Source organism: Halichoerus grypus, chromosome 8 (assembly GCF_964656455.1).
Source record: "Halichoerus grypus chromosome 8, mHalGry1.hap1.1, whole genome shotgun sequence".
NCBI lineage: Eukaryota > Metazoa > Chordata > Mammalia > Carnivora > Phocidae > Halichoerus > Halichoerus grypus.
The window spans coordinates 81,953,554-81,981,066 of record NC_135719.1 but is presented as its reverse complement, the minus strand read 5'-3'; the positions used below and the strand labels follow the sequence as shown (position 1 = coordinate 81,981,066).

At 47.9% G+C, this 27,513-nt stretch overlaps 5 protein-coding genes across 12 annotated transcripts; 4 read left to right on the top strand and 1 right to left on the bottom strand.

Annotated features, from left to right (window-relative positions):
* The first annotated feature begins 1,992 nt into the window (after positions 1 to 1,992).
* TINF2 (TERF1 interacting nuclear factor 2) lies at positions 1,993 to 7,867 on the top strand. Of its 2 annotated transcripts, none has more exons than XM_036114682.2 (9): positions 1,993 to 2,486; positions 2,625 to 2,729; positions 2,851 to 2,952; positions 3,035 to 3,142; positions 3,227 to 3,323; positions 3,484 to 3,946; positions 4,036 to 4,103; positions 4,208 to 4,299; positions 6,856 to 7,867. In XM_036114682.2, the coding sequence occupies exons 1-9, from the start codon at positions 2,295 to 2,297 to the stop codon at positions 6,940 to 6,942; spliced, it is 1,314 nt and encodes a 437-aa protein (XP_035970575.1). In that variant the 5' UTR covers positions 1,993 to 2,294; the 3' UTR covers positions 6,943 to 7,867. The 2 variants fall into 2 exon arrangements, with proteins under 2 accessions (XP_035970575.1, XP_035970574.1); XM_036114681.2 differs by lacking the exon at positions 6,856 to 7,867 and adding an exon at positions 4,430 to 4,709.
* GMPR2 (guanosine monophosphate reductase 2) lies at positions 5,104 to 11,779 on the bottom strand. 5 transcript variants are annotated; one of them, XR_004924374.2, is made up of 11 exons: positions 11,597 to 11,777; positions 11,081 to 11,201; positions 10,823 to 10,942; positions 8,461 to 8,544; positions 8,138 to 8,311; positions 7,315 to 7,396; positions 7,120 to 7,226; positions 6,889 to 6,931; positions 6,144 to 6,303; positions 5,691 to 5,935; positions 5,104 to 5,587 (listed from the first exon to the last, which is right to left on the bottom strand). XR_004924374.2 is itself a non-coding variant. In XM_036114685.2 (11 exons), the coding sequence occupies exons 2-11, from the start codon at positions 11,165 to 11,167 to the stop codon at positions 5,513 to 5,515; spliced, it is 1,092 nt and encodes a 363-aa protein (XP_035970578.1). In that variant the 5' UTR covers positions 11,168 to 11,201; positions 11,597 to 11,778; the 3' UTR covers positions 5,104 to 5,512. The 5 variants fall into 5 exon arrangements, 4 of the variants coding, with proteins under 4 accessions (XP_035970578.1, XP_035970582.1, XP_035970580.1 ...); XM_036114685.2 differs by having other exon boundaries at positions 5,776 to 5,935; positions 11,597 to 11,778; XM_036114689.2 differs by lacking the exon at positions 5,691 to 5,935 and having other exon boundaries at positions 11,597 to 11,779.
* A 265-nt stretch (positions 11,780 to 12,044) lies between these two features.
* NEDD8 (NEDD8 ubiquitin like modifier) lies at positions 12,045 to 20,976 on the top strand. The gene is made up of 4 exons (XM_036114705.2): positions 12,045 to 12,199; positions 19,770 to 19,817; positions 19,983 to 20,065; positions 20,616 to 20,976. Exons 1-4 carry the CDS (start codon positions 12,182 to 12,184, stop codon positions 20,707 to 20,709), a joined length of 243 nt encoding a protein of 80 aa, XP_035970598.1. The 5' UTR covers positions 12,045 to 12,181; the 3' UTR covers positions 20,710 to 20,976.
* Positions 20,977 to 21,683: 707 nt separating this feature from the next.
* Positions 21,684 to 23,195, top strand: MDP1 (magnesium dependent phosphatase 1). 2 transcript variants are annotated; one of them, XM_036114701.2, is made up of 6 exons: positions 21,684 to 21,842; positions 21,956 to 22,016; positions 22,086 to 22,196; positions 22,527 to 22,634; positions 22,726 to 22,811; positions 22,994 to 23,195. In XM_036114701.2, the coding sequence occupies exons 1-6, from the start codon at positions 21,806 to 21,808 to the stop codon at positions 23,083 to 23,085; spliced, it is 495 nt and encodes a 164-aa protein (XP_035970594.1). In that variant the 5' UTR covers positions 21,684 to 21,805; the 3' UTR covers positions 23,086 to 23,195. The 2 variants fall into 2 exon arrangements, with proteins under 2 accessions (XP_035970594.1, XP_035970595.1); XM_036114702.2 differs by having other exon boundaries at positions 22,726 to 22,821.
* A 400-nt stretch (positions 23,196 to 23,595) lies between these two features.
* Positions 23,596 to 27,484, top strand: CHMP4A (charged multivesicular body protein 4A). Of its 2 annotated transcripts, none has more exons than XM_036114696.2 (6): positions 23,596 to 23,747; positions 25,243 to 25,392; positions 25,479 to 25,656; positions 26,073 to 26,187; positions 26,601 to 26,736; positions 27,169 to 27,484. In XM_036114696.2, the coding sequence occupies exons 1-6, from the start codon at positions 23,717 to 23,719 to the stop codon at positions 27,225 to 27,227; spliced, it is 669 nt and encodes a 222-aa protein (XP_035970589.1). In that variant the 5' UTR covers positions 23,596 to 23,716; the 3' UTR covers positions 27,228 to 27,484. The 2 variants fall into 2 exon arrangements, with proteins under 2 accessions (XP_035970589.1, XP_035970588.1); XM_036114695.2 differs by lacking the exon at positions 23,596 to 23,747 and adding an exon at positions 24,059 to 24,214.
* Positions 27,485 to 27,513: the final 29 nt, after the last annotated feature.

The window sequence follows — 27,513 nt, the reverse complement described above, 5'->3', positions numbered from 1 at the left end:
TTAACAAGCTCGCTAAGCGGTGGACTCCTGTGCACAGTAAGGATTGAGGACAACCACCTTCTATGTTTCTTCTCAGCTGTATTTTTCCCATGTTCTCCCTCCCAACACCCTTCTTGTGCCAGCAGTGGCCATGAGACTACATGGCCAAAGTTCTGAGCTCCGACCACTTGTCTTCTTGAACCTTTGAATTTAAGAAGACAAGGGGCTCCTAAGGCCGTAAAAGAAGACTAAAAAGGGGGCTGGTTGTATTAGCTGTAAACACATGAACAAGGTGCTGCACATACAAGAAAGGAACCAGCTCTTCCTTCAAGAGGCTCCTGCCCATTGGGGTGACAGACACATAGACATTGAAAATACAACACATATGTAGTACTTACTATGAGCCAGGCACTGTTCCAAGTGCTTTATAGTTACTAATTTATTTAATTCTTACAACCACCTTACAAGATAGGTTCTGCGACAGAGGTGGTGATAAAAAGATGTACTGAGGACCCCAAGAAGAGAACTCTGATGAGCTTCATGGAGGTGGTTATCAGATGAACCACAAAAGATGAGAAAGAGTCAAGTCCAAGAGGCAAGGAGGACAGAGGAATCATCTAGTATGTGCGAGGCACAGAAATGTAAGACAACACAGTGTATTTGGAAAATGAAACCCGTTTGCTGAGGTCTGGCATCTAGGTGCATACATGCAGAGTGGCAAGGAATATGGATGAAGAAAAGCTTGACCAGATTAAAAATCTTTTTGCCCTATTTCAGAGTTTGGGCTTTCTTTTGAAAGTAAGAGAGAGCTTTCAGTTAGGAATGACATGATCAGTTTTGCATTTCACGAGATTCATGATGAAAGCAATGTGATAAATTAGAAAGGAGTTGGGCTGGAGGTGGGGAGGGTGAGAAACAGGAACACCTGAAATAGCATAGAGGCAGTGAGAATGAAAATGGGGTGGGTTGGAACAAGGTTCCATAGGAAGTAGAACTGATTAGACTTGGTGACAATTAGATGTGGAGAGGAGGGAGGACTGAGTTAAGGGCTGTGGTCTGGGTTTCTCACTCACAGGTGAGGAGAGGCACCCTGCACAGAAATACAGAGCCCAGGAGGAAGAGCAGAACTTATAAGGGAAGGTAACTTCCAGTTTTCAGTCCAGCAGTCCCTGTGGATCACCCAAGACTCATCTTGGGTGAGTCAAGCAGGGATCCTGGGGGCACTACCTCTAGGAAGGGAGATGGTCCGCAACAAGGGTAGTTCCACTACATCCCTGTAAGGTAGTCAGGAAAGGTAATTCATTCAACCGACGTTTAAAGAATATACAGTGTGCCAGGCTCTGTACTTGGTGATGAAATTAAGAAGAGACACCAGGAAGGGTGACAAAGAGACAAGTCAGTCAATCACATCTGGGGGCTGGCTGGAGTAAGCACGCGACAGAAATCCGAAAAGGGAAACTTATTTTTTATTTATTTTAAAACTACAGGATACAAAAAAAAAAAAAAAAGATATCGAACACCGAAAAGCACAAAATATTACCTACAGTCTCATCATTCTGAGAAAACCAAGTTAACCACCTGACTTAGCTTTTCAAACTTTGTATTTATTTTTTAAAGGCGGGCGCCCTCTACTGTTTTTAAAAAGGGACAGTTGAATTCTTATTGGAAGCAGGCGTGCCGCCAGGCAAGGTTCTGCAGGGGCTGCTTCGAGGCTAGGATTTAAGGAATCGTACATCAGTGGCGCAGACGATGGGGGAAGGGAAGGGCATGATCCTCGCTTTCCAGGCAAGTAAGTCCAGCCTTAGAGAAGGACGTGACTTTGTAAGCTCCGCCAAGACAGGCGGGGGCCCCGAGAGTGCCGCTCAGCAGTTTCCGTCGCCCTAGGGCTATTGGGCGGAGGGAGCGGGGGCGGGAGAGACGCCCGATCTGTTGGGGCGTGGCCTTATGACACGACGTCACGTCTCCCTGCCCGGTAGCCCATTGGTTCTCCATTACCGCCCTTTTCCGGGGCAGGGAAACTGGCCGCAGAGCCGGAAGCGGGGTAGCCCTCGGGCTTGAGGGGGCGGCGGTGTGGAAAACAGAGAACCTGGTGCCATTGGAGCTGGCCAGCCTCTCCATTCAGACTCCAGCCCGGGTTCAAAACCCCCAGGATTCCGGTGGCCTATGGAAAGGATCGCATCGCGAAGTATCCGGCGCAGACCGAAACAGCGCAGCCACTGAGAGCCGCCGGAAGCTTCGCCCCTAGGAGGAGTCGAGAAGCCTCGCCGTGGAGGAAGGAACCCAGAGGGCCTGCCCCCGGGGCGGAGCCCGCGGCCATGGCCACGCCCCCGGGGGCCGGTCCCGCGGCTCTGCGCTTCGCCGCCGCCGCCAGCTGGCAAGTCGTGCGGGGACGCTGCGTGGAGCATTTTCCGCGAGTATTAGAGTTTCTGCGATCATTGCGCGCTGCTGCCCCCGGTTTAGTTCGCTTCCGCCACCACGAACGCCTATGTATGGGCCTAAAGGCCAAGGTATTGGAGCCAGTACGAGCTGGAAGACGGGAAAGGGGAGGGATGCGAGGGCCGAGGGCCGACTGCTTGGGGTTGGGACTCATTGGGAAAGGGCAGCTTGCCCCAAAGTGGAGATTGCGAGTTTAGTACCCTTTACAGGTAGTGGTGGAGTTGATCCTGCAGGGCCGGCCGTGGGCCCAGGTTCTGAATGCCCTGCATCACCATTTCCCAGAGTCTGGACCTGTAGTGCGGGACCCCAAAGCTGTGAGTAATCCCTGGAACAAGCCCTATACCCCAGTTAATACTGGGTGCCACAAAGTTGATTCTCCTTCCGGCCCCTGGGTCCTGGTGACCCTAAATTGTCTGCTTTTCCTGCTCTCAACAGACAAAGCAGGATCTGAGGAAGGTCTCGGAGGCACAGGAGACCTTTTGCCAACAGGTGAAGCAACTAGGAGAGGCCCCAGTGGACCTGGCTTCCAGGCTGCAGGTGAGACTGGCTGGCTTGGAAGCTATTATGTGGCTAACATTTCGCTAGTCCTCTTCTCACCTGCCTTTCTGCCTCCCTGCAGGAACTTGAACAAGAGTATGGGGAACCCTTTCTGGCTGCCATGGAAAAGCTGTTTTTTGAATACTTGTGTCAGCTAGAAAAAGCCCTGCCTGCACTGCAGACACAGCAGGTTTTGTTGGGACAAGATAAGGGCAGAGTGGGGCTGGCTGTAGCAAGGACTGTGGTCTTCATGCCTCTCTCCCTGTGCCCACAGCTTCAGGATGTGCTGAGCTGGATGCAGCCTGGAGTTTCTATCACTTCTTCTTTTGTCTTGAGCCAGTATGGTGTGGACATGGGGTGGCCACTTCCAGGTACGAGGACCATCTGGGAGAACTAGGAACTTGGGGGTGGATTGTTTGGCCTGAGACCTTTTGAGATGGGCTATTGGAAGGGTTACATGGACCTGAGCCATAAGAAACCAGACTGAGTTGTGTTTCTGTCTGTTCTGAGGAGCTGCATTTTCTTTTTCAGAGTGCTCCGTTCCCGATTCAGCGAGCGTGACAGAGCCCACGGAGCAGAATCCTCCTCAGCAACCAAAACTAGCACTTCATGATCCTTTGCCAAATGCTAGGCCTGGCCCACACCTACCTCAGGGACCAGCCTTAAGGAAGCACCCAGAACCTACGGCTGGCCACCACTTCAATCTGGCCCCTCTAGGCCGGCGAAGAATCCAGTCCCGATGGGCATCCACTAAGGGAGGCCATAAGGAGCGCCCCACAGTCATGCTGTTCCCCTTTAGGAATCTGGGTTCACCAACCCAAGTCCTATCTGAGCCTGAGAACAGGGAAGAACATGGGACAGACATGGCAGATCCAGCAGGTGCTGGGGGCACGAGAGCAGCTTCCACTGGAAAGTCAAAGAGTCCATCCCAGACCCTGGGGGGAAGGGCTCTGAAGGAGAACCCAGTTGAGGTGTTTGCTTCAGAGCAAGAAGAGTGAGTGGAACAGTTGCTTCTCCCTACTAGCAGCACATTCTTTGCCTGCTTTCCCCTCACCTTATTTTTTTTGCTTGCTCCCAATGCAGGAATTGCCTGGTTTGCCCCATGGACCCCCTGAGACTGTCATTATCCCCTCCTAAAGCCAGGAAGCCATGTAAGTATTCTGAGTCAGACTGGGTCAGACAGCCTCCTCTCACGGGGACTCTTGAGGGCCTGTTTGCCTAGAAGGGTACTTTGACTCTGGTTTCCTTCCTGCAGTGTGTCCTCCATCTCTGTGCAGCTCTGTCATTACCATAGGGGACTTGGTTTTGGACTCTGATGAAGAAGAAAATGGCCAGAAGGAAGGAAGGGTGAGTAGGAAGGAACAGAAAGCTGGGGAAGGGGCTGAGCAGAACAAGACAGAGAAACCCACATGCTCCAGAATATGGAGGGCTCAGGGAATGAGAGGATGATAGCATCTCCCTGCTCCCTTCTCTGCAGGAGTCTCTGGAAAACTATCAGAAGACAAAGTTTGACACCTTGATCCCCACCTTCTATGAATACCTCCCCACTTCTGGCCCCAGTGCCATGTCTGTCCCTCCCGTGACTATAGAGACAGGTCTAGACACTTAGGACTGGGATTCCCTCTGCACTCTGCCTGTCTCCTTCCTCAGCTCTACAGTTTAGTGGGAATAAAGCAGAAGCCCGGGCTTGGGTGACCTGACTACCTTGCTAAAATTACCTTGTAATCCTTGTTAATTAAAATTTGGATTTGTTAAAACACTGCCTTGGTGTGAGGAAGGGGAATTAAGGCTTCTATCAAGTCAGTGTAGGTCATTCCTTAGAACTGGCTTCACCAGGGCTGGAGGAATCCCTTTGCCTTTTTACTTCCCCTGGAAAATGGTGTTCACATGTGCCAAGAAGGGTTGATAGCCTGGAAGGGAAATTTCCCTTCGCTATGCTAAAAATATCTGTGTGTCCTGACAGCACACTGTACTTCGTAAACTCTCATGCCGTCGGGTTGCGTGGGGGTGGTGGCACTGGAATGGAGATACTTCATGGAAAAAGTAATTTCCTGTCCTTGGCTCTACTGGGTCAGTGCCAACTCTACTGCCACTTGCCCTGGAGCAGCACCCAGGTGCCAGCCTTGTGCAGAAAGATCCAGAATCTTCAAAGTCCTTGGGATCTCTTTATTGAGATTTTTTTTTTTTTTAAGATTTTATATATTTATTTGACAGAGAGAGACACAGCGAGAGAGGAAATACAAGCAGTGGGAGTGGGAGAGGGAGAAGCTCCCACCGAGCAGGGAGCCCGATGCGGGGCTCGATCCCAGGACCTGGAATCATGACCTGAGCCGAAGGCAGACGCTTAACGACTGAGCCACCCAGGCGCCCCTTTATTGAGATATTTAAAATATGTCAACACTTTTGGGTTTTTTAGGTATTCAAAGATCCTATTTAATGAAGCTCATTAACAAAACATGATTTCAAGAGCCTCACTCTTCCAGACCAAGGCCATTAAATACTTAGGTAGGAATCAGCATCTTTTCCTTTTAATAATCTTCAGGATGCTGGATCCCCAGATTCACATTTGCCTGTCTGACTTCATTTCCTCAGCCTGCCCGCCTTTGCTTGCTCCCCAGTGAGTGCCCTGGGCATTCTGTGTGTACAGAGGACAGAATTACTGCAGGCGCCCTCAGGAGCGAGGCAACAGGAAATGACTAAGAAATAGCCAGAGTAGCTGGGATGGCTGAGGAGCCCACCTGAGGGGCCCTGCGCCTGGGTACTAGAGCCTTGAGAAGGCATAGCTGCTCAGGTCTAGCTGTCATCACTGAAGATTGGAGTCACCTGCTGGGTGACCCGGATGAAGGTGGTTCTCCGGCTCAGTTCCTTCAGTTTAGCTGCTCCCACGTAGGTACATGTGGAGCGGATGCCTCCAAGGATGTCTCGGATGGTATGCTCCACATCCCCTTTAAAGGGCACCTCCACTGTCTTTCCCTCTGAGGCCCTTCGAGGAGGAAAAACTTTCTTACCTTTTCCTTTTGGGTTCCTTAAGCCCAGTGATGGCTCTCCCCTGCTCTATGGCATTGAGCCCCAAGCTCACCACTGTTCCTCCAAGAACTGTACCATGCACCTCCCAGCAGCCAGGAGTTCTGCCACCACCCTACTTAGTCACCCTTTCCAGGAACCCTCGGCTCCTGGACCTCTGCACATACCTGTACTCAGCCACGCCCCCGGCATACTTCTTCATGGCCATTTCAGAACTCATCCCATAGAAGAGCTTGTACTTCCTGCCATCCCTCTCGATGAGCTCACCACCTGACTCACTGTGCCCAGCCAGCATGCCACCCAGCATCACAAAGTCAGCTCCTGCCCCTGCCAGCATCCACAAGGGGGGGAAGGAAGTGAATTTGGCCCAGGTCCCCACATACCCACCCTGAGAAGCAACTCACGTCAAATTCTCAGTCCTGACAATGAGTCTAACATCTTCCCGGTTTTGTTCCCCTAGCTGACCCACAACCCACACAGGCCTGCTCTGCTCTGGCCTCTACTCAGTGGGCTTGATTTCCCCAAGAACTTAAAAAGAGCCTCTGGAGATTCCCTGCCTGCTCTCTCTTGTTTTTTGCTGCTTTTGCCATCTTCTGGTCATTTCTTTTCATTGTGTGCAGCTAAACAAGACTCACTCCAAGTGTCCCAAGGGCAAAAGTCTCTAACTGTACTCCCACAGTCCGGGGGATACTAAAGGTGGCCGTGGCCTGCACTTGGGCAGTCCATATCAGAGTCTCAGGATTTCTCTTGCTGGCTTGCCCCAGGTGACAACCACAGCTTCAGGGTCACTAGTTCATATTGTGAAAGAATTTGAATGGCTTTCTCAGCCTTTCCGAGCCTGATCCTTGACCCTGAGAGGTGACTTATCCTCTTCTACAGGACCCTCCCTCCATGCTCTCCCAACATCCTTACCGAAAGCCTTGGCCACATCCCCAGGACAGCTGCAGCCTCCATCCTGCAAAGTAAGGAGCACTATGAAGAGAGAACATGGATTGCCCAAGCACTCTGAGCGATGTCCCCACGGCCCACCTCAAAGCTGACAGGAACCCAGGAGTCCTGATCCACTGCTACCACAGTCTCCACACCCAGCAGAAAACACAGATGTTTGGCAGCCTCATGCCCTACCCTGCCCTTGGGCCTTACTGAGATGATGTGGCCTTTGAGGCCATGAGCAGCATCTGCACACTCCATCACTGCACTGAGCTGTGGGTACCCCACTCCAGTTTTCTTCCGGGTGGTGCACACGGAGCCTGAGAAGAATGTAATGAGAACAGTGAAGTGCTCCACAGGCATTTGCCAGTGTTGAGGTAGCCCATGGCCCCCAGGGAAGCAGCTTACCTGGTCCAATTCCCACTTTGATGATGTCAGCCCCAGAGAGGATCAGCTCTTCCACCATCTCTCCTGTTACCACATTCCCTGCCTGAGGCACAAAACGGCACTCTTAGGGTCGGAAACGAGAGAGGAGGTTGCATGCTCTCATACACAGCATGCCTGGACCGTGACCTTCCAGTGTTATTACAAAGAAGGGTACCTAGGTTTCCTCTACTGGGCAAGGACTCTACTTCCCAAGCTGAGGTAAGGGGGTTAGTGGCCAGTATCACTGTTGCACTAGGGTAAAGCTGGGGTCCAGTTGGACCAAGGCCAGAGCTGATTTACAGATTTATCTTCCCGTCCTTGCCAAGAGATCCAAACATCCTGTCATTAAGCTGTTACGTCATAAAATCTCTGGCTTCAGGGAAAGGGGGAGATGTGGTCATGTAAGCTAAATATCCATCTGTATTTACTTCCGATGGACAGTACAGAGAGACCCCTTGATGCTGTAGAGAAAATGAGGCCTTGCCATCACTCCCCTAAGCTTGTAAAAAAAAAAAAATAAAACTCTTTCACGTGACCCCTCTAATATGATTCTAGTGCACGTCCACTTCAGTGGGCAGATGAATATATACCATAGGTATGTACAAGGCGTGTATCAAGGGACAGAGGTAACTGCACTAACCAATCTGAACATTTTAAGCATGGAACCATGGATTATCACCTAGTGACAAGATTCAGTGGACTAGGAAAATCAGCAGAGGAGAAATCAACTGACGTCATAAAATGGAGTGTCTGGAAAGAGTGGAAGGAAGAGGAACGTACCAACTACAGGGTACTGGAAACATACCATAATGGTGTGCTTGGGGAAGCGCTTCCGCACATCCTTTACAAACTCAACAAAGTGTTCCGAGTAGCCATTTGCCACATCCAGGCATATATATTTCACCTGGGGAATAGCTTCCAGGATCTGCTCCAGCTGTTCAAAGTCTGAAGAGCCTGTGCCTGAGCTGGCAGCCACATGCTGTGAGAGAGACAGGGCCACTGGCATGTCACAAATGACCCAGTGAGGAGCCAGCGGGGCTGGGAAGGTGAGGGTTGGTTCCCAGGAAGCCAAAAAGAGATACCTGGAAAACTGGGATAAGGAAGGGATCAGGGGAGGACCAGCATTACCTCAAGACACTCAGGATTCTGGCTAGCAAACTCTTTCCACTGCTGGAGGCTGTAGTGTTTATGAACAGCTGTGAAGAGGGAGAACTGGGGAGAAGAAAAAGCCATCAAAAAGAATAGAACTTTACAAGCGTCTGTCTCTTTTGCTAGAAACAGACATTTATAGTATTCTATCTGAGGGAGAAAAGGACTGAACTTTGGAAAACAACTTGAAGAAACCACTGGTTGAGCTGGGATTTTAACGTAACCATTATTCTCCCTACAAATACCAGTAGGGCTTTTTCCCATAAGCCAGTGCTTGTCCAACACTCCAACCAAAGTACAAAGTCATTCGGATTGGATTTCACCAATCAGCACCTACAGGTGACAAAGACAAGCTGTTGGTGCAGTGGGACAAGCAGCAGACAAGAAAGAGCCATGAAGAGGCTGGACAGAGCCACTATCTGCCTGCACTGACTCAGCCCCTCCCCCTACGGTAGCCTAGTACTGAACTAACCTATTTTTGGGTATCTTCTGGTCCATTTACCAGCAATAATTCAGTGAGTCTCAATGGAGCCAATAAGGTGCTACCCCATTCTTTCTCCATCTCCACTGGAGTAAAGGACAGATTTTTTGGAGACACAGACCAACCTAAAAAGTCCATTTCCTTCCGTTTCAGTCAACCAAGTTCAAGGATACAGTGAACTCATCGGACTTGTATTCCATAGGTCAACAAATTGCAAAACAATATCCCAATACTTTGAGAAAGGCACTCGGAGGCCGGTGTGAATGCTGGTGCTTGTGCCTTATTTTTATTTTATTTATTTTTTTAAAAGACTTTAATCTCTACACCCAACGTGGGGCTTGAACTCACAACCCCGAGATCAAGAGTCCCGTGTTCCACTGACTGAGCCAGCCAGGCGCCACAGTGCTGCTGCTTTAAAAGTGCAGACATGCAAATAGACAAGAGAGCAGTTGACGGAGACAGCCCAAATCTTGCAAGTGACAAGAAATCCAAAGAAGTCATGTATCAGCCAGCAGTAAGGAGGTGCTATTGCTATACTCACTCATCAACACTACCTAGCTAAAGCTGGTATTGAGTTCTACTTCCTCAGCAACACTCTGCCATCAATGTGCTGATACACAAAAATCATTCCATGAGGTCAGTAGACCTTGGAGATATACTGGTATAGTGTGATGTGATAAGCACATCCAATTACATACCAAGCTAGAGACCTAGAAAAAGATGCTTGTATCCAACTTTATTATTACTGTGAAACTTGGCTCTATCTCTAAAATCTGATCTCTTTAGCACTCAGCAGCAGTACTGAAAAGCCAGTCTCAACATAAGGCATTAAGACAGTCCCCACAAGGGCCACAGACATAAAGCATTAAGACAGTCCCCACAAGGGCCACTATTCTAGCACGTTTGTTAATGCTAAAGTCAGATTCACTATTCCTTAACTCTACTGGGCAGAGCAGGTGGACAGTGGGCAACAAGAAGATTCCTAAGCAGTTAGTGAATGGCAACAGCAATAAAGTACTAAAACTGTTTAACTATCAACCTTAGAGAAGTTGACAACAGACATTCCACAAAGACTTACAGCAATCGAAAGAAGAGAAAGGGAGATGAAGTCTTTAAGGCTAATAGAGCCACAAGCAGCAGCAGAATCCATCAACCAGGGCTACATGGATTAACCAGAAGAATGCATATGTTCTTTGAGTGCCCAGAGTAACTACCTTCTCAGCTATAAGTATAGAGGCAGGGTAATATTACTGACAGGAGCAGCATGTTCTATTTTCAAAGTGAACAATAACCTGTGCATAAGAAAAACACATTCCATTTTGGGCATATCCCAGAAACTCCCAGAAACCTAGGACTTAAAGAAGAGGAAGGTCAAAAAAATAAAAATAAAAAAAGGGTAGCAGACATGAAAGAAAATTAATAAGCTGCTTCTCTTCCTAGGTAGGAATTTTTGAATGCTCAAACTATATTTAGTTTCTAGACTGAAACAGTGGATATTTAGTGTCCTGAACAATGGTGTAACTGGAGGGATGAATGTGATTTGGAGGGGATGACCTGGGAGGTGGGAAAAGTTGGCAGGGTATGTAAACTGCTGGACAGGAGAAAAGGGAAAGTTACGTTTATGTATCAGAAAAATGGGGTAAAACTTAGTTTTGAATCTTACTAATTCAGATGTGCCTTTGAACTTACCAGATAAAAGGCATTAGTATTGGAGAAAATGGATAAAATAGTAAATTGGAACATCCTGACTGTTAACTAGCCAGGCAGCTGACCTGGGGTGGGGGTGGTGATGCAAATTACCTCTGCAGTCAGCCCACATAACTGGTCACCAGTGGGGAACCTGCATAAGGGAAATCCTACCTTACAGATAACCTTGGCCATCTCAAAGGTGCCCACAGTATCCATATTGGCAGCAATGATGGGGATCCCAGTGTACATCTGCTTTGAGTTCCGAAATGAAAAGGATCTTGTGAGCTCCACCTGAGATACGAACAGGAAACAGCATTTCATTCATCAAATAAATGAGTATTGAACGAGGACAAGAACCAGAAATCCCTCTCAGTCCTGCGCCACCAGGAGCTTGGGGTCAGGAAAGTAGAATTAGGAAAGTAGGCTCACCTCACTTCGAGATTTAAGGGTACTGCGTTTGGGCCTCAACAAGACATCCTTGAAGTCCAGTTTGATGTCACTGTCGATGTGAGGCATGGCGGGGACCTTGGGGTAGCAACAAATCCGAGAACTGGAAGGTAGAAAAAGTCAGGTGGCAGGATCTGAACCAATCTCCCCGTAGGCCTTAATGCCCTGTTACAGCTAAAGGCATGGCTCATCTCTCGCCTTGCTTAAATTATGGGAGGTCGGGCATTAGCTGAGGCATGGTCACTGAAGACTGTCACCTCCGATCCGTCCTATGGTTGCAATGACCTGTAGTATCTCCATCCCAGGTACTATCTGATGGGGAGAAGAACTGGACTGGAGTCGTGAATGACCCCCAAAATGTGTACTCCTTAACTTAACCTCACTACTCTTCCTTCTCCCACCCTTGCAAAGAGCAATTTGGGGTAAGTAAGGCTGATTTGGGGGTGAGGAGGAATGGGGGAGATTCCCACAACTAGTTTCCGGAATAGCGGTACTCACTTCCTGTCGCCGTGGCCCAGGTGACAGTTGACTACCGTCACCCTTGCTTAGCAACTAGCCTCGTGCAGCCCCGCTGAGCCTTGTGGGCCACACCAACAGGTTCCGCCAATTGCGGGCGAAAAGGATAAACGGAAAATCCCAGTTTCGGCAGCGGCCGTGCGAGGCCTTCTGGGTAACAGAGTTCACACACCGAGGTTGCAGTTGGATCCGAGGGGCGGAAGACTACGACTCCCAGGGTGAAACGCGCGGAGCTGTCCCCTGGCATGATGGGAGAAGTAGTTCGTTCCGACTCTGCTTTCCAAGCTCCGGCTCGCTAGGGACTCTAAGAATCGCGGAGGCGTCATCTCCGCTGTAACTAAACCGCCGCCTTCTTTTTATTTACGACGCCACCAAAACGAAACGCAGGAGCATTCCTGAGCCTTTCGGGAACCCCGTGGAAAGAAGGTGGGGGGAGGGAGGGGTGGAGCCAGGCAGTGACCCGGAAGCAGAAGTGACTCCCACAAGCGGATTGCTGGGGAGCGGCCGCGGCGACCACAGCGGTAGAAGCAGCAAATTATCTGCGTGCAGCTCCAAACTGGGAAGAAGATGCTAATTAAAGTGAAGGTGGGAGCACCTCCAGCCTTGCCAAGACGCTGTGGTACTGGGCTGGCCGCTGTGCCTTGCGGGAGAAGCGGGGAAGGAAAACCACGCCTTTCCCGAGCCTGGAGGGTGCTGACAGCCTCAGGGCTCCGCGCGAGGGGTGATGGGAAGTAGGGGGGCCCAAGAAGGCTTTGAGGGCTGGGTACTGGCCCCGCCAGACGACCCCGGGGCCTCTGCGGGTCCTGCTTTCTCGCCAGGACTGTGCCATGACCCAGAAGGAGGCCGCCTTTGTCCGGGGTCTCGCTGTGCTCGAACCCCCGCAGTCATAGAGAAGGCCAAGCAGCAGTTTGGCTCTCTTTCTCGGAATCTTGGAATAAGCTGTAATCTCCATTCTGCATTGCCCTCCTTACCTGCTTCTCCCAGCCCGTAATGCAGCTGCTTCCAAGCACAACACAAAAACTTTAGCCTGGGGAACCGGGGGCCTCTGAGGAGCTAGACTGTGAGCCTTTGCTGGTTGTCGCCAGTGTGCGGTATCTCAGCCAGGCTTCAGGAACCAGAGCTGGGAGTGTGTTCAGTCAGCACCTGCCTTTCTGAGCCGGGCCTCCTGGACTAGGCTCACTTCCTTGGCTGAGGCAGGTTAGTTATCCGTGCCCTGGTTCTTGGTACTAGCAGCGTTTCCTTCATCTCCAAGTCTCCCGCGGTTCCTCACCGATTCCCAACCCTCATTAGTCCTATCTGCTATTGCTTCTTTCGTACCTTCGGACAGAGAGACAGAAACTAAAAATTGACGCAGTGCAACGCTAGTTTGGCCTTTTTGCTGCTGAGTAAGTTTGTTGTTATTTCATCAGCTCTTTAGTGTGTTTACCGTGGTTAACAGCCATTCTTAACCTCTTCAGTCTTTCCAGACCACTTCCCTAGCTGAGGATTGAGGCCAAAGAGCATGTTAAAAATCATGGTTTTTCAAACTTTGAGTAGTGACTAAGAGAGTCACTAATTGTAAAATCAATTGAATGGGTCGCAAGCAATATTAAAAGAAATAAAATAGAAATATCAGGGTATTGTTTCACGAAATTTTTGTTTTCATTTTATATGTATTAAACACATGTATGTGTTATTAGTACATATGTATTTCTTAGTGTGGGTCACTGTCAAAGTCTGAGAAACACTAGAATGCTTTTGGATATGGATTCTCACATCCTCTTAGTCAAAGAGGAGGTTTTTACTCTGAGTTCAGGGTTTTGTAAACTTTTTTTAAAAAAAAGATTTTATCTATTTGAGAGAGCATGAGCACAGCAGGGGAAGGAGCAGAAGGAGAAGGAGGCTCCTCGCTGAGCAGGGAGACAGACTTGGGGCTCCATCCCAGGACCCTGAGATCATGACCTGAGCTGAACGCAGACGCTTAACCGACTGAGCCATCCAGGTGCTGGGTTTTGTAAACTTTAAAAAAAAAAAAATCTCAAAAAACTTACCATGTGTGATGTGCTCTGATATTTCCAGTTCTGTTCTAAGTCGATTTCATAACCCATTGATGGGTTGAGACTTACAGTTTAAAAAAACAGTGTGTTGTGGTTGGACTTCTCAGTTTGAAAGCACTTTTAAGAATCACCTGGGGATCTTGTAATGCTGATTCTAATTCGGTGGGTCTGGGATGAGACCTGAGATTCTGTAGTTCTAACCTGCTCCCAGGTGATGCTGATGCTGCTTGTCTGGGGACTACACTGACTAGCAAGGTTCTAGATTTTGTCTCTTTGAATCCATTTTTGTTTGGTATTTCTCTAAAATTGTCAGTCTCCTTTCCTGAAACACTTTCCTTTGTGCCTCCGCAAACAGGTTTCTGTGTCCTTCATCTTTCTCTCTTTTGTAGGCTGCATTGTTTTATGATGTTAAGTACGTATGAAAACAATTAGCTCTTCCGTTACTATACAAATGATAGGTTTTATTAGGGTTTCTTTGTGAATTCTTCAACTGTCATCTTCATGTAGCTGACTTTTTCCATATCTCTTTCTGCAGTCCTTTACAACAAAATCTCTCCTGATTTAAATCTTCTCTTGATGCCTCATCTCTGTCTTTCTAAAATTAAATACATCATCTTCTGCCTTAGGCCATCATCCCAGTATTCATCTCATATACTGATCCCGTCAATCTACCAGGTATCTGGAACTCAGTTCTTTAGAGTCATTGTTCACTTTTGAACCTAATTTTTCCTTTGATAACCTCTTTTTTACTTGATTTTCTTTCCATTCTCATTACCCTTATTCTGGTCTAGGGTCTCATTAATTGATATCTTTATTTCTCTGTAATACCTCCAACCAGGTTTTCCTACCACGTACCCCCCTAACTTTTAGTCTAAGCTTGAGACACGGCATACAAAAAATCATAGTGTACACGTCCTCTTTAAATTTCTTTGTCATCATAGTATGCCCTGACCCCACATCCGGCATCAAGATCTAGAACATTTTCATCCCTACCCTGTTACAATTCCATAGGTTAGTTTTGCTTGTTTTTTGAATTTCATATAAAAGGAGTTATAGAATATATAATTCTGTGTCTGGGTTCCTTCACTCAGCATTGTGTTTAGTTGTCATATCTGTGTAGTTCCTTCTTATTACTGTGTAGTATTAACGTTGGATGACTATATCACAATTTGTTTATCCATTTTCCTGTTGATGGATGTTTGGGTTGTTTCCAGTTTCTGGCTATTAGGAAGAAGGTTTCTGTGAACAACATTGTTATACAAGTCTTTTTTTTTTTTAGATTTTTATTTATTTGAGAGAATGAGCAGGGGGAGTGGCAGAGGGAGAGAGAGAAGCAGGCTCCCCGCTGATGAGGGAGCCCAATGCGGGCTTGATCCCAGGATGCTGGGATCATGATCTGAGCTGAAGGCAGATGCTTAACTGACTGAGCCACCCAGGAGCCCTGTACAAGTCTTTTTGTAGACATATGTTCTCATTTCCCCTCGATAAATACCTATTAATGGAATTACTGGGTCATGTGGTAAATATATGTAAGTTTAAAACAAACTGCCAAACAGTTCTCCAAGGGGTTTTACCGTTTTACATTCCCACTTGCAATGAATAAGGATTTCAGCTGCTCTGTACCCTAGCTAACTTTTAGTCATGTCCATCATTTCTATTTTAGCTTTTATATTTATTTATATATTATTTATATATATATATATACACTTATATATTATTTATAGTGGGTGTGAAATGTTAATTTCATTCAGGTTTAAATTGATGTGATTTTCACCCACCATAGCACTTTGTCATCATACCCTGTGTTTGGATAGTAATATTCAATATGGCATTTCTGTTTATATTGGTTTGTTCTATTAATTTTATGTCTCATTGTTTCTTGGTCGTAAATCTTCACTTGAAAAAGATGGTTTGCAAGGGTTGCATCACTTATTTCTTTTATATCCCCTCCAGTGCCTAAAGCAGTATGTTGGGCTTAGGTTCATCATTGACTTGCTAAACAGCATCGAATGTATTCCACAGTGACCAGATTTGGAGGAAGAAATGCAGTATCAAGAGTATCTTTTTAAAATTGTTCACGTTGTTACTTTGAATTTTAATTATGGACAATTTCAAACATATTCAGCAGGAGAGAGAAGGATATAATGCACCCCAGCTTCAAAACCTATCATCTCAGGGGCGCCTGGGTGGCTCAGTCGTTAAGCGTCTGCCTTCAGCTCAGGTCATGATCCCAGGGTCCTGGGATCAAGCCCTGCATAGGGTTCCCTGCTCAGCGGGGAACCTGCTTCTCCCTCTCCCACTCCCCCTGCTTGTGTTCCTGCTCTCGCTATCTCTCTGTCAAATAAATAAATAAAATCTTTTAAAAAGACAAAACAAAAACCTGTCATCCCATGGCCAATCTTAATTATACTCACCAACTCTCCTTACCTGATGTCATAAGAAGCAAATCCCAAATAGCATAGCATGTGTTATTTGTATGTATTTCAGTATTTATCTGTAAAAAAGGACTCTTCTTTTTTTCTTTTTTTTTGCTCGATCCCAGGACCCTGGATCATGACCTGAGCCGAAGGCAGATGCTTAATGACTGAGCCACCCAGCCGCCCCCAGTCTTAGAGTTTTAAATTTTACAAACTATATATATATATATATATATATATATATATATATATATATATTTTTTTTTTTTTTTTTAATGTCATTAGGTCCAAGCATCTTACCCTTGGGAGAGCAGTTCTCTTAGGGTCCTTTTTTTTTTTTTTTTTAAGATTTTATTTATTTACTTGAGAGAGAGAGCATGAGCAGGAGGGGGAGAGGGAGAAGAAGAAGCAGACTCCCGCTGAGCAGGGAGCCCAGCAGAAGCGGAGCTCCATTCCAGGACCCTGGGACCACAACCTGAGCCAAAGGCAAACACTTAACCGAGCCACCCAGGTGCCCCTCTTAGGGTCCTTTTTACTCTTTAAAATTTTTTTAAGTCAGAATGAATATTTGTTTATTATTATTTGTGTGATGGAGTATATTTTTACTAGAAATTTTATTAGTGCAGATAAAGGGATAGTTACCCTTGATAAACCCTCCTCTCAGTCCTACTCTCCTCAAAGATAATTACTGTTATAGGAGGTATGTGTGCTTTTAATCCTTTCTTCTATGTGTGTGTGTGTGTATAGCTACATACGGAAAATGATACTTAATCATACATTCTTTAGATCTTTCCATGTTAATGTATAAACCATTGCATAATAAATATATCATTCTGTGGATGTAACCATAGTTTAATAGTTTTCTTATTAATAGGTATTAGGCTGTTCCTGGTGTTTTACAGTAAAACTGTTCTGTTTAGTAATCACGTTCCTCTTGGAATATGTGCTCAAGTTTCAAGTTTTTCCTTCAAGTTAGTTAGTCTAGAAATAGATTATCTGCTTGAAGAATCTTTGCATTTAAAATATTAAGATCGGGGTGCGTGGGTGGCTCAGTCATTAAGCGTCTGCCTTCAGCTTAGGTCATGATCCCAGGGTCCTGGGATCGAGCCCCGCGTCGGGCTCCCTGCTCTGTGGGAAGCCTGCTTCTCCCTCTCCCACTCTGCCTGCTTGTCTTTCCTCTCTCGCTGTCTCTCTCTGTCAAATAAATAAAATCTTTAAAATAAATTTAAAAAAATAAAGTATTAAGATCAATAAAGTGAAGTAATTTATGGATGACACAGAATTGCAAACTTTTCCTTTTGTCAGGAAAAAAACCCCCACCATATATTGTTTCTATCATTTCATAAAAGGACATTTAAAAAATTTTTTTATTAATTTTTTTAAAGGTTTTATTTATTTGTTTTAGACAGCAGGGAGGGGCAGAGGGAGAGAGAATCTCAAGCAGACTCTGCTGAGTGCAGAGCCTGACTCAGGCCTCGACCTCACGACCCTGAGATCATGACCTGAGCCAAAATCAAGTCGGAAGTTTAACCGACTGAGCCACCCAGGCACTCCTGAATATGTTTGTTTTACGAAAATCTCACTGTTGTCATTATTTTTCCCATTTTACCATAAATTTTCACACAGACCAGCTTGGATTGGGCCAATGAATCTTGAGAATCACTGTTGTAATTTATTCTTTTGCACCCAAACAGATAGATCTAAAGGAGTTACTCTTGCATTTAAAAAAAAAAAAAAATTTTTTTTTAAAGGTTTTATTTATTTATTTGACAGAGACACAGGGAGAAAAGGAACACAAGCAAGGGGAGTGAGAGAGGGAGAAGCAGGCTTCCCGCTGAGCAGGGAGCCCGATGCGGGGCTTGATCCCAGGACCCTGGGATCATGACCTGAGCTGAAGGCAGATGCTTAACAACTGAGCCACCCAGGTGCCCCTTAAAAAATATTCTTAGTACTGAACTGATTCTCAGGTTGAGAAATTAGGTCCTAAGTACTGAATACCATAAGTCGAAACTTATTTTGTGAACCTATCACAAGAGCATACATCGGGTCCCAATGCCAGACCATTGAGACTGAGGCAGTACTGAGTACAGAGTTTTGGGGTTTTTTGTTGTTGTTGTTGTTGTTGTTTTAAAAGCTCAGGCTCTGGGGTCAGAGAGTCTGTGTTTGGGTCCACACGCTCCTTTTGACTTCATAGGCATGGTTTTTAACCTATCCAGGCCCCATTTTCCTCTTTTATAAAATGGTGATAGTAATAGTATATATCTCATGGATACTTACAAGGATTCAATGTATTGATGCTCAGTGGAGTTTCTGACTGTTGGAAAGTGTTCGTTAAATGTGGGCTATAATCATGACATAATCATTGGTGTATTTAGCCCTTTCACAAATATTCATTGACTGCTTATATGTCAAACTGCTTTGTGCTTAGATTAAGAAGATGAATTTCTGTTTTTTAGGAAGTTGGAGTGTAAATTAGAGAGTTTGACACTTAAGCAACTAGCAGTAGGTATTAAAGTGCACTAGGCGGCGCCTGGGTGGCTCAGTCGTTGAGCGGCTGCCTTCGGCTCAGGTCATGATCTCAGAGTCCTGGGATCGAGTCCCACATCAGGCTCCCTGCTCAGCGGGAACCTGCTTCTCCCTCTCCCACTCCCCCTGCTTGTGTTCCTGCTCTCGCTGTCTCTGTCAAATAAATAAATAAAATTTAAAAAAAAAAAGTGCACTAGGGACCAGTTATCAATTTTAAAGAGTCCTTGAACATTTGGGAAAGAGTGAGAGAGGGTATGGCAACAAGGAAAACAGGAGAAACAAAGAAATGCTCTTAAATCAGATTGTGCTTGGTGTGTTTGTGGTCTGGATTACTGTAGAATGGTGCAGATAGAGTTTTAAGAGCAAGGATGAATGGGAGATTAGATTAGATGAAGCACAACATTTATAAATGTATAATCAGTGTAATTATTGTATGTATTATCAGCAGCCCGTAGGCTGTGGAAGAAGTCAAGAAGACTAGAGCTGCACTTTAGTAGAAGTCTGGAGAAAGAGGAGAATAGAATGTTAATTTTAGTGTTACTTAAAAAGCTGGGGGTGCCTGGGTGGCTCAGTCCGTTACGCGTCTGACTTTGGCTCAAGTCATGATCTCACGGTCCTGGGATCGAGCCCTGCATTGGGTTCCCCACTCAGTGGGGAGTCTGCTTGTTCCTCTGCGCCTCCCCCTGCTTGTGTACTCTCTCTCAAATAAATAAAATCTTTAAAAAAAAAAAGCTGGTCAGAGGTGGTCCCTGGTGTCTGAGAATTCTTTGAATTATATGAATGTCAGTTTCTAGCTTTGATACAGGAAACAAGGGCATCCTGATTCAAAGGCATGCTTTCCTTAGGACATCTCTTATTGCTGTCTCATCCAAAGGAATGCCAGTATTCTCATGGATTCTAATGGGGTGGGGGTGGGAAGATGGGGGGTAAAATGACCTGTAGGATTAGGAGGGTCAAATGATTCATAGCATCTTGCCCTATCAGAGCTTTCTACAGCCTAAAAGTGTTTGATAAATACAGGTTTGGGTCAAAGCCTTCTGATTCTTCAAAGCAGCTTTGCTGAGAATGAGCTTCTCTTGGAAGTTGTAGATCCCCAGGGACCAGGACAGGGTGTTTTATCTAGAAGACAAATTGTGTATTAGGCTGCAGGACTCATGAAACCCTTGCCTGTTTCAGACCCTGACCGGAAAGGAGATTGAGATTGACATTGAACCCACAGACAAGGTAATGTATGGCCAGTACTTCATGCCTGTCTCCCTACATGCACATTCATTTGGAAATGCTGATGAACTTAGTCCTTTTCGCTCTCATGCTGTCTGCATAGCTCTTGTTCTTTCCACTTCCATGGTTTTACCCCATAGCAGTCCCTGACTACTTGTACCCTTAAAGGTGGAGCGAATCAAGGAGCGTGTGGAGGAGAAAGAGGGCATCCCCCCACAGCAGCAGCGGCTCATCTACAGTGGAAAACAGATGTGAGTTTGACATGGATATGAGGTGTGGCAATCTTACGTGACGTTGAGGGAGCAAATACTGGAGGAGGAGCCTCAGATCCTTTGGTGATTTGGTGAAGCCTGTGAATTCCTTCTCAGAATAAGATTTTTGCAGACATAAAATACATAGATTAACAAGAGCAACTATATTGAAATATAGTTCTCAAAATACTAAAAACAAATTTGTGATAATATATATGGTTTATTAATACGTTAAGATCTAATGGGTTTAATTTACCATAATTTTGACATATTTTCAAAATACTTGCAAACAGTTGTAATATGATATGAAAATATCCAATTTCTGTTAACAGGTTACCCATGTTGCTAATACCACTGTGGGTTTTTTGCTTGTTTTCAAAATTAAAAGAAATATCACATTTCAGTTAAGGGTCAGTAAAAATAAAGATGTAATTTTTTTTTCATCTGAGTTCATAGACCAGGAAAGACTCAAGAAACCCAGTGTAAGAATCCTGTTCTAGATGGTATTTCTAAGGCCTTTTTTTTTTTTTTTTGCCTTCTTTTCCTGCAGGAATGATGAGAAGACAGCAGCTGATTACAAGATCCTAGGTGGTTCAGTCCTCCACCTCGTGTTGGCTCTGAGAGGAGGTGGTCTTAGGCAGTGATGGACCCTCCCTCCATTTTACCTCCTTACCCTGTCGCTCGTAATGAGGCATCATATATCCTCTCACTCTGTGGGACACCAGAGCCACTGCCCCTTCTCCTGGATGCCAAGTCTTGTTTGGTGGGAGATCGTGAGGATGCCAGGATGCAGGGTTCCTGGCCCAAAGGACCCTTGCTGCCTGTTGGGTTTTAGTTTGCAGTCCTGTGTGCTTCCCTCTCTTATGGCCACGTCCCTAGTTGTCAATAAAATATTTCCTGACCTCCTGGAATCTTTCTTGTATTGCACAAATGTGACTGAAGTTGAAATGGACCCAGTACACACTCATTTACACCTCTGAAGAAGTAGGGCAATGGGAGGGAATGTGCCCTTGGGGTGGGGGATTATCAGACTCTAGGAAAGTCTACCCAAGGTGGTGTGGAGCCAGTTCTTACCAGCTCAGGAGATCTAATTATTGGCATCTCTTCCCAACCCCTTAAGTGATTTCATGCTGGTAGCTTGAAATTGGCCTCAAGTGGCAAATCAGTCCCTCTCCCCAAACTGGTTGTTACACATTTACCAGTATACTACTGATGGGGGTGGTAGAAACCAGGACAGTGAATTCTCTCCCATTGTAGCCCTCCTGGACATTTGGGCCTGGTTCCAGAAAGGCCTCAAGGGCTTTACGGACACTACATTGTGGCTAAAATGCTGCTCGGGGCTCTGGGTTCTATACTGAACAGAAGGCAGGCCGATTTGGAGAAAGGTTGAGGAGTGACAAGCTATGGATCACTTAGGTCTCAACTGGTAAGAGAAAATGAGAGCGGTGCCAGGCGAAAGGGCTCCCTTCCCCGGCTTCTCTAGTTTAGCCGACTCCGGCCGGGCTGGGTGGAGTGGAGGAGTAAGGGAAGAAGGTGTCTTGGAGAGGCTGGAGCACTGTGGTCCCCCCGGCGGTGGCGGTGGCACTTTACTGCAGTCCTTCTCCCGCTCCACCATCAGAAGGCGCTCTTGCGCGGTCTCCAGGCAGACGGCCGCAGCCCCGCGCGGCGACGCTCTAGTCGCCGTTTCTCTAAGGCAGGCGGGGCGGCTTGCAGCCGCGAAGAAAGCCTCGCTCGCCCGCCATGGCGCGGCTCCCGAAGCTGGCGGTCTTCGATCTGGGTGAGGGGACGGGCCTGGGGAGCTTCGCAGGGCGCTCTCCTTTCCCAAACGGCAGCGGCAGCTCCCGAGGCCTGCGCGCTCCGAGCCTGAGCCCTCCCTCCGTCCTCCCGCAGATTACACGCTCTGGCCGTTCTGGGTGGACACGCACGTAGACCCCCCGTTCCACAGGAGCAGGTGAGGCGGCGCTGGGGAGGCCGGCGCCGGGCGGGGCGGGCCGCAGCTGAGCGCGCTCTCGCCCTGCAGCGATGGGGCCGTCCGGGACCGGCGGGGCCAGGCCGTCCGACTGTACCCAGAGGTGCCCGACGTCCTGCAGCGGTTGCGGGACCTTGATGTGCCCATGGCGGCCGCTTCACGGTGAGGAGAGCGACTGGAAAACGCTGCCGGTCTCACGCTGAGAGACGCAGGCAGGAGACGTCTCGCGTAACCCCGGGGCTACAAAAACTTCGGCGGGGCAGATTTGCATGTATTTGCATATCGTTGTCATTGGACCCTCTCCTGTGCCTTTAATTTATTAAACATTAGCTCAGCCGCCGCCTGTGTCAGACGGGAAGCATAGGGAGTTGAATGAGGACCGAGGATGCCTCCCTATCCTGGAAAACTAGCAAGTTGATTTCCCCCCTGGTTAAATATAACTTGGCTTGCAGCTCTGGCCCTCCGGATCCCAGCTATGACACCTTCTTGCAGGACAGGGGAGATCGAAGGGGCCAACCAGCTTCTGGAGCTCTTTGACCTTGACAGATACTTTGCTCATCGGGAAATCTATCCAGGCAGCAAGGTCACCCACTTTGAGAGGTAGGTGGAGATAAGGGTAGAAGTGGGGAGACCAGAGAGGCTGAAGGAGCTAAGAAGCCAGCGGGGCCGCTCCCTGCCCCTCCTTGCACAGGTTGCAGCGGAAGACTGGAGTTCTTTTCTCCCAGATGATCTTCTTTGATGATGAGAAGCGGAATATCGTAGACGTCAGCAAACTGGGTACTGAGTGGTAAGATTAGCCCTTTGGGGAATGAGGAGAAAGGGTTCGGATGAGGGGTTAGGTAGGTATGTACGGGATGGATAATTTGCATGACAATATTTGGGTGACACCCAAAAAAGGTGAGAGGAACAACAGGCCTGATGAAATGTGGCTTTTTTTTTTTTTTTTCTTTCCTTTCTAGGAGTTACCTGCATTCATGTCCAGAATGGAATGAGTCTTCAAACCCTAACTGAAGGACTAGAGACATTTGCAAAGGTCCAAGCTGGGCCCTGAGGTCCAGTCTTGTGGATGAGCCTCATTTGAGGCATAAAACTTAAAGGAAATCAGGAAGGCATTCTCAGATGTATTTGTAAATTATTAAAGCATGTTTGTGTGTGACAGAAGTCCTGCGGCATGTTTCTATTCGTCTAGCGTTGTAGCCGGCCTCGCCTATCCGGAGGCGCCAAGAGCAGAGCGCGCGGCATTAGTCTTCATCAGGTTGGGCCATAGAAACTTGTGGCACACCCGACTGTGACCCCCCCCTTGTGCTCGCCCCATCCGCACTCCGTTTCCTGAGCTCTGCCAAGGGCCCGAAGAACTCTTCCACTGGCCCCAAGCAGTGGGACGCGCGACCCTGCACACTCCCTTCCAGGAAAACAAATACTGTGTTTTGGGGTGGGCGTGCGGCGGCCTTTTTATAGCCCAAAGTGAAGCGGCCGCTTTAAGTGGAGCGAGTGGGTTGGGGGCTGGTGGCTCGGGTCACGTGGTAGAAGTGGCCTCGTCGGCTCCAGTTGATGATGTCGCGGCGGTGCCCCAAGGAGGGATTGGCCCAGGCGGGTCTCGGAGCGCCGAGGCCGCACCCTCCCCGAGCAAGGCGGAAGTTGCCCGACGCCGTGGGGCGGAGGCGGGAGAGGCGAGGGTGGCGATGAGTGGGTTCGGCAGACTCTTCGGGAGGGGTGAGCCGGGGCGAGGCTGGCCGCGGGGGTGTGGGGGAAGGCCGTGGCCGCGGGCTGTCCCGAGAACCCCACGCGCGGCCCAGCGAGGCCTCCTCACGTGCCAGGAGGCCCCGCCTTGTTAGGGAGCCAGGCTCCGGCTGCCTCCCCTCCCCCGCCCCAGAGAGAAGAGCTGGGGGCCGGCCGGGACGGGAGCGGAGGGTCCCCACTGTTCAGGCGGGGGGGAGGGGATGAGTTTCTGCCCATCCTCATCTAGTCCTTTCCAAAACACTGGTGCTTCCTTTATGCTGGCCAAGAGGGCATCTGAGGTGATGAAGAAAGATTGCCTACTTAAAGCGCCTATCTGGTGGGGCAAGACAAGCCAAAACTGACATATCCAGTGTCATGTAGCAACTCCATGCCGGAGATGGACCTACCACCCAGGGAAGCACAGAAGCAGCGCGGGGGGGTTGTGAGCCAGAAGGCTGGAGGTATGCCGGGTGGAGAATTGAGGTTGTCCAGGAAGACGTAACTGTGTGCAAAACAGGCAGGAAAGAGTATGGTGTGTTTAGGGGAACGGAGTGTGTGTGTGTGTGTGTGTGTGTGTGTGTGTGTGTGTGTAGAGGTAACAAAGGCCAGATCAAGAAGGGCCTTGTATGTCTTATTCAAGTTTTGGATTTTATCCTGTAGGCAATAGAGAGTGTGGAAGGATTTTAAGCAGGCAAGGGCCATCTTTTTTTTAGGAGTGCAGAAGATGAAGGGGAAAATTGAGATCAGATTTTTTTTTTCTCTAGCCCCTGTACTTCATTCAGTTTGATCCTGTGGAGTCAGGACCTTGAGCATCTGCTAGGACAGCAAGTGCAACAGTGATTATAAAAAGTGACCAAACTATGGTGGGGATGTGATAGTGGGGCGGCTGTGCATGTGTGGGGGCAGGGGGTGTATGGGAACTCTGTACCTGACACTCAAGTTTGCTGTGAACCTAAAACTGCTCCGAAAAACGAAGTCTATTATTTAAAAAAAAAGGCCTGGAAATGACTTAAACGGCAGCTGGGAATAGCAAACGAATACTGGATTTGAAAGTCATACTGCCACATTTCGATTACTCCTCTATTCTTACTAGCTGTGATTTTATTTATTTATTTATTTGACAGACTGAGACACAGCGAGAGAGGGAGCACAAGCAGGGGGAGTGGGAGAGGGAGAAGCGGGCCTCCCATGGAGCAGGGAGCCCGATGCGGGGCTTGATCCCAGGACCCTGGGATCATGACCTGAGCCAAAGGCAGACACCCAACGACTGAGCCACCCACGTGCCCCTAGTTGTGATTTTAAACAAAAACAATTTAACATCTTTGTGCCCTTTTCCATATTTGTAAAGTGAAGATAGTACATTCACTGCAGAGAGTCCTTTTGGGATTAACAATAATGCAGTCAAGCGCCTAGCACAAACTATGCACTTAGTAACTGGTGGCTAATATTTTTCCTCCGCACAATATGGGCCTGCTTGATTGGACTCCAGGGAAGAAGGAGAAGGGGCCAACCCCTGAAGAGGCAATACAGAAACTGAAGGAGACAGAGAAGATACTGATCAAGAAACAGGAGTTTCTGGAGCAGAAGATTCAACAGGAGCTACAAATGGCCAAGAAGCATGGGATCAAGAATAAGAGAGGTAATGGGGGAGAGGCGCCGGTAGGGTGGGCCCAGGTGGGAAGCGAGGGCTTCTGGCTCTGATGTTCAGGGTGTGTGCTGGGTCAGCCGCCCTGCAGGCTTTGCGGAGGAAGAAAAGATTGGAACAACAGCTGGCACAAACCGATGGGACATTATCCACCCTGGAGTTTCAGCGTGAGGCCATCGAGAATGCCACCACCAATGCAGAAGTGCTTCGTACCATGGAGCTTGCTGCCCAAGGCATGAAGAAGGCCTACCAGGACATGTGGGTACGGGGGGAGGGAAGCAGGGGACCCAGGCGCTGGGGAAAGTAGCTTGGTATTGTACTTTGAATGTTAAAACCTCTCAGAATGTGAATTTACATTATAGACGTGCCTATGACAGCTAGACCTCTGTCGGTCTCCTTGCTTCCTGTAAGATCTCTTTGCTGGCTAAAGCATTATAAGGAAGAAAGATGATTTAAGACGCTTCAGAGAGGGAAGTGCAGCCTATCCTCCCCGGTGTGGCTTCTTACCAATCCTCAGGCCCCCTTGCCTCTGTACAGTTTCCCAGGGACCTCTTCTACCTGATAGCTGTGGATTTATCAGCCTGAGGCCACAGACAGGAGGGGCTTCACTCAGGCAAGACAGGAGAGTCAGGAGGGTTGTTGCCTGATTTCTTGGCTGTATATCTTGTTCTCAGGGACATTGACAAGGTGGATGAACTGATGGCTGACATTACAGAACAACAGGAGGTGGCCCAGCAGATCTCGGATGCCATATCTCGGCCTGTGGGCTTTGGAGACATTGTGGATGAGGTGATTGGGACTGAGGGGTCAGGGAATATGGGAGAAAGCAGGAGACCAGCCAGAAGGAATGCCCAAGAGAATCATGGGGCAAGTTTGGGGCAGGAGAGGGACTCCAAAAGTGGTATGTTTTTGGAAGTAGAAGTTCCCTTTCTTCATCTTTTTTTTTTTTTTAAAGATTATATTTATTTATTTGAGAGAGAGAGCATGAGATCACGGGAGGGGAAGGGCAGAGAGAGAGGGCAGAGTCCTAAGCGGACTCTGCTGAGCTTGGAGCCCAACATGGGGCTCGATCTCACAACCCTGAGATCAGGGCCCTGAGATCACAACCTGAGCTGAAATCAAGAGTCGCACGCTTAACCAGCTGTGCCACCCAGGCGCCCCTCATTTCTTCATCTTAAACAGTTTTATTGTTCCATATCCAGGATGAACTGTTGGAAGAGCTAGAGGAGCTGGAGCAGGAGGAATTGGCCCGGGACTTGTTAACTGTGGGTGACAAGGAGAAAGAACCCCCCCTTGAACTGCCCAGTGTACCCTCTACACATCTGCCTGCAGGACCAGGTACTCAGGGCTATTCTGTTGTCTTAAGGACTTGAGGAGGTGGGATAGATACGGGGAAAGATTATTCCGCTTACATCCTGCTTCAAAGGAACCAGGCAGAGAGGGCTGCTGCTACCGTTGCACAGGTTGTTGACTGCATAAGGGCACCTGGCTGAACAGGAATGAAGACTAAAGTCCAGCTTGTGCCTCATTCAGCAAGCTGGGTACCCTGGTGTAGGGCTGCAAGTTCTGGGAGAGAGAAGCACATTTTCTTAATTTGTACAAGGGTGCCCTGGGAGTTAGCAGCAGCCCAGCAAGCAGAAGGACCACACCTTTAGGTTCTTTGCTGGGGAAAGAAAATTCAGCAGACTTTCAGTGTTCTAGCAGGGGATTGTTGGAAGTTGCTACCGCCCTAACGTTTCTTTCTTTCTCTGGGTATCCTTGTCCCTGAAGCTCCTGAAGCAGATGAAGATGAAGAAGCACTAAAGCAGTTGGCTGAGTGGGTATCCTGATAAGTCTGGGCTTGTTTTCCCAGTGCTGCCTTCATTGGTCTCTTTTCCTTAAGTGCCAAGTGCTAAGCTAAAGGAACATAGCCTTTTGGGGAGGTCCTGCTGAGGGTGATAGTGTGACCCTGCCTGAAAAGGGGTTGTCGCCCTCCCCTCCCTGGCTCAACTCTGAAAAAGGACCTTGGTGCAAGAGGAGCCCCTGGGCTCCCTTCTCTGATAGCAGTTACAGTGCCCTTGTTCCCAATAAAATCGGGCAGATGGAACCATAGTGCTTATACTGCCTTGTCTACAC

Excerpts from the sequence above, each read along its gene's own strand:
- TINF2 (XM_036114681.2), top strand. The coding sequence starts at position 2,295 with ATGGCCACGCCCCCGGGGGCCGGTCCCGCGGCTCTGCGCTTCGCCGCC. Across the intron at positions 2,953-3,034 it reads ACCTGGCTTCCAGGCTGCAG|GAACTTGAACAAGAGTATGG; the intron begins GTGAGACTGGCT and ends GCCTCCCTGCAG. Across the intron at positions 3,947-4,035 it reads TTTGCTTCAGAGCAAGAAGA|GAATTGCCTGGTTTGCCCCA; the intron begins GTGAGTGGAACA and ends CTCCCAATGCAG.
- CHMP4A (XM_036114695.2), top strand. The coding sequence starts at position 24,142 with ATGCCGGAGATGGACCTACCACCCAGGGAAGCACAGAAGCAGCGCGGG. Across the intron at positions 24,215-25,242 it reads TGTGAGCCAGAAGGCTGGAG|GGAAGAAGGAGAAGGGGCCA; the intron begins GTATGCCGGGTG and ends ATTGGACTCCAG. Across the intron at positions 26,737-27,168 it reads ACATCTGCCTGCAGGACCAG|CTCCTGAAGCAGATGAAGAT; the intron begins GTACTCAGGGCT and ends TTGTCCCTGAAG.
- MDP1 (XM_036114701.2), top strand. The coding sequence starts at position 21,806 with ATGGCGCGGCTCCCGAAGCTGGCGGTCTTCGATCTGG. Across the intron at positions 21,843-21,955 it reads GCTGGCGGTCTTCGATCTGG|ATTACACGCTCTGGCCGTTC; the intron begins GTGAGGGGACGG and ends GTCCTCCCGCAG. Across the intron at positions 22,197-22,526 it reads CCCATGGCGGCCGCTTCACG|GACAGGGGAGATCGAAGGGG; the intron begins GTGAGGAGAGCG and ends ACCTTCTTGCAG.
- GMPR2 (XM_036114685.2), bottom strand. The coding sequence starts at position 11,167 with ATGCCTCACATCGACAGTGACATCAAACTGGACTTCAAGGATGTCTTG. Across the intron at positions 8,545-10,822 it reads TGGCCAAGGTTATCTGTAAG|TTCTCCCTCTTCACAGCTGT; the intron begins GTAGGATTTCCC and ends TCTTCTCCCCAG. Across the intron at positions 5,588-5,775 it reads TCATCCGGGTCACCCAGCAG|AATGCCCAGGGCACTCACTG; the intron begins GTGACTCCAATC and ends CTGTACACACAG.
- NEDD8 (XM_036114705.2), top strand. Across the intron at positions 19,818-19,982 it reads ACATTGAACCCACAGACAAG|GTGGAGCGAATCAAGGAGCG; the intron begins GTAATGTATGGC and ends GTACCCTTAAAG. Across the intron at positions 20,066-20,615 it reads ATCTACAGTGGAAAACAGAT|GAATGATGAGAAGACAGCAG; the intron begins GTGAGTTTGACA and ends CTTTTCCTGCAG.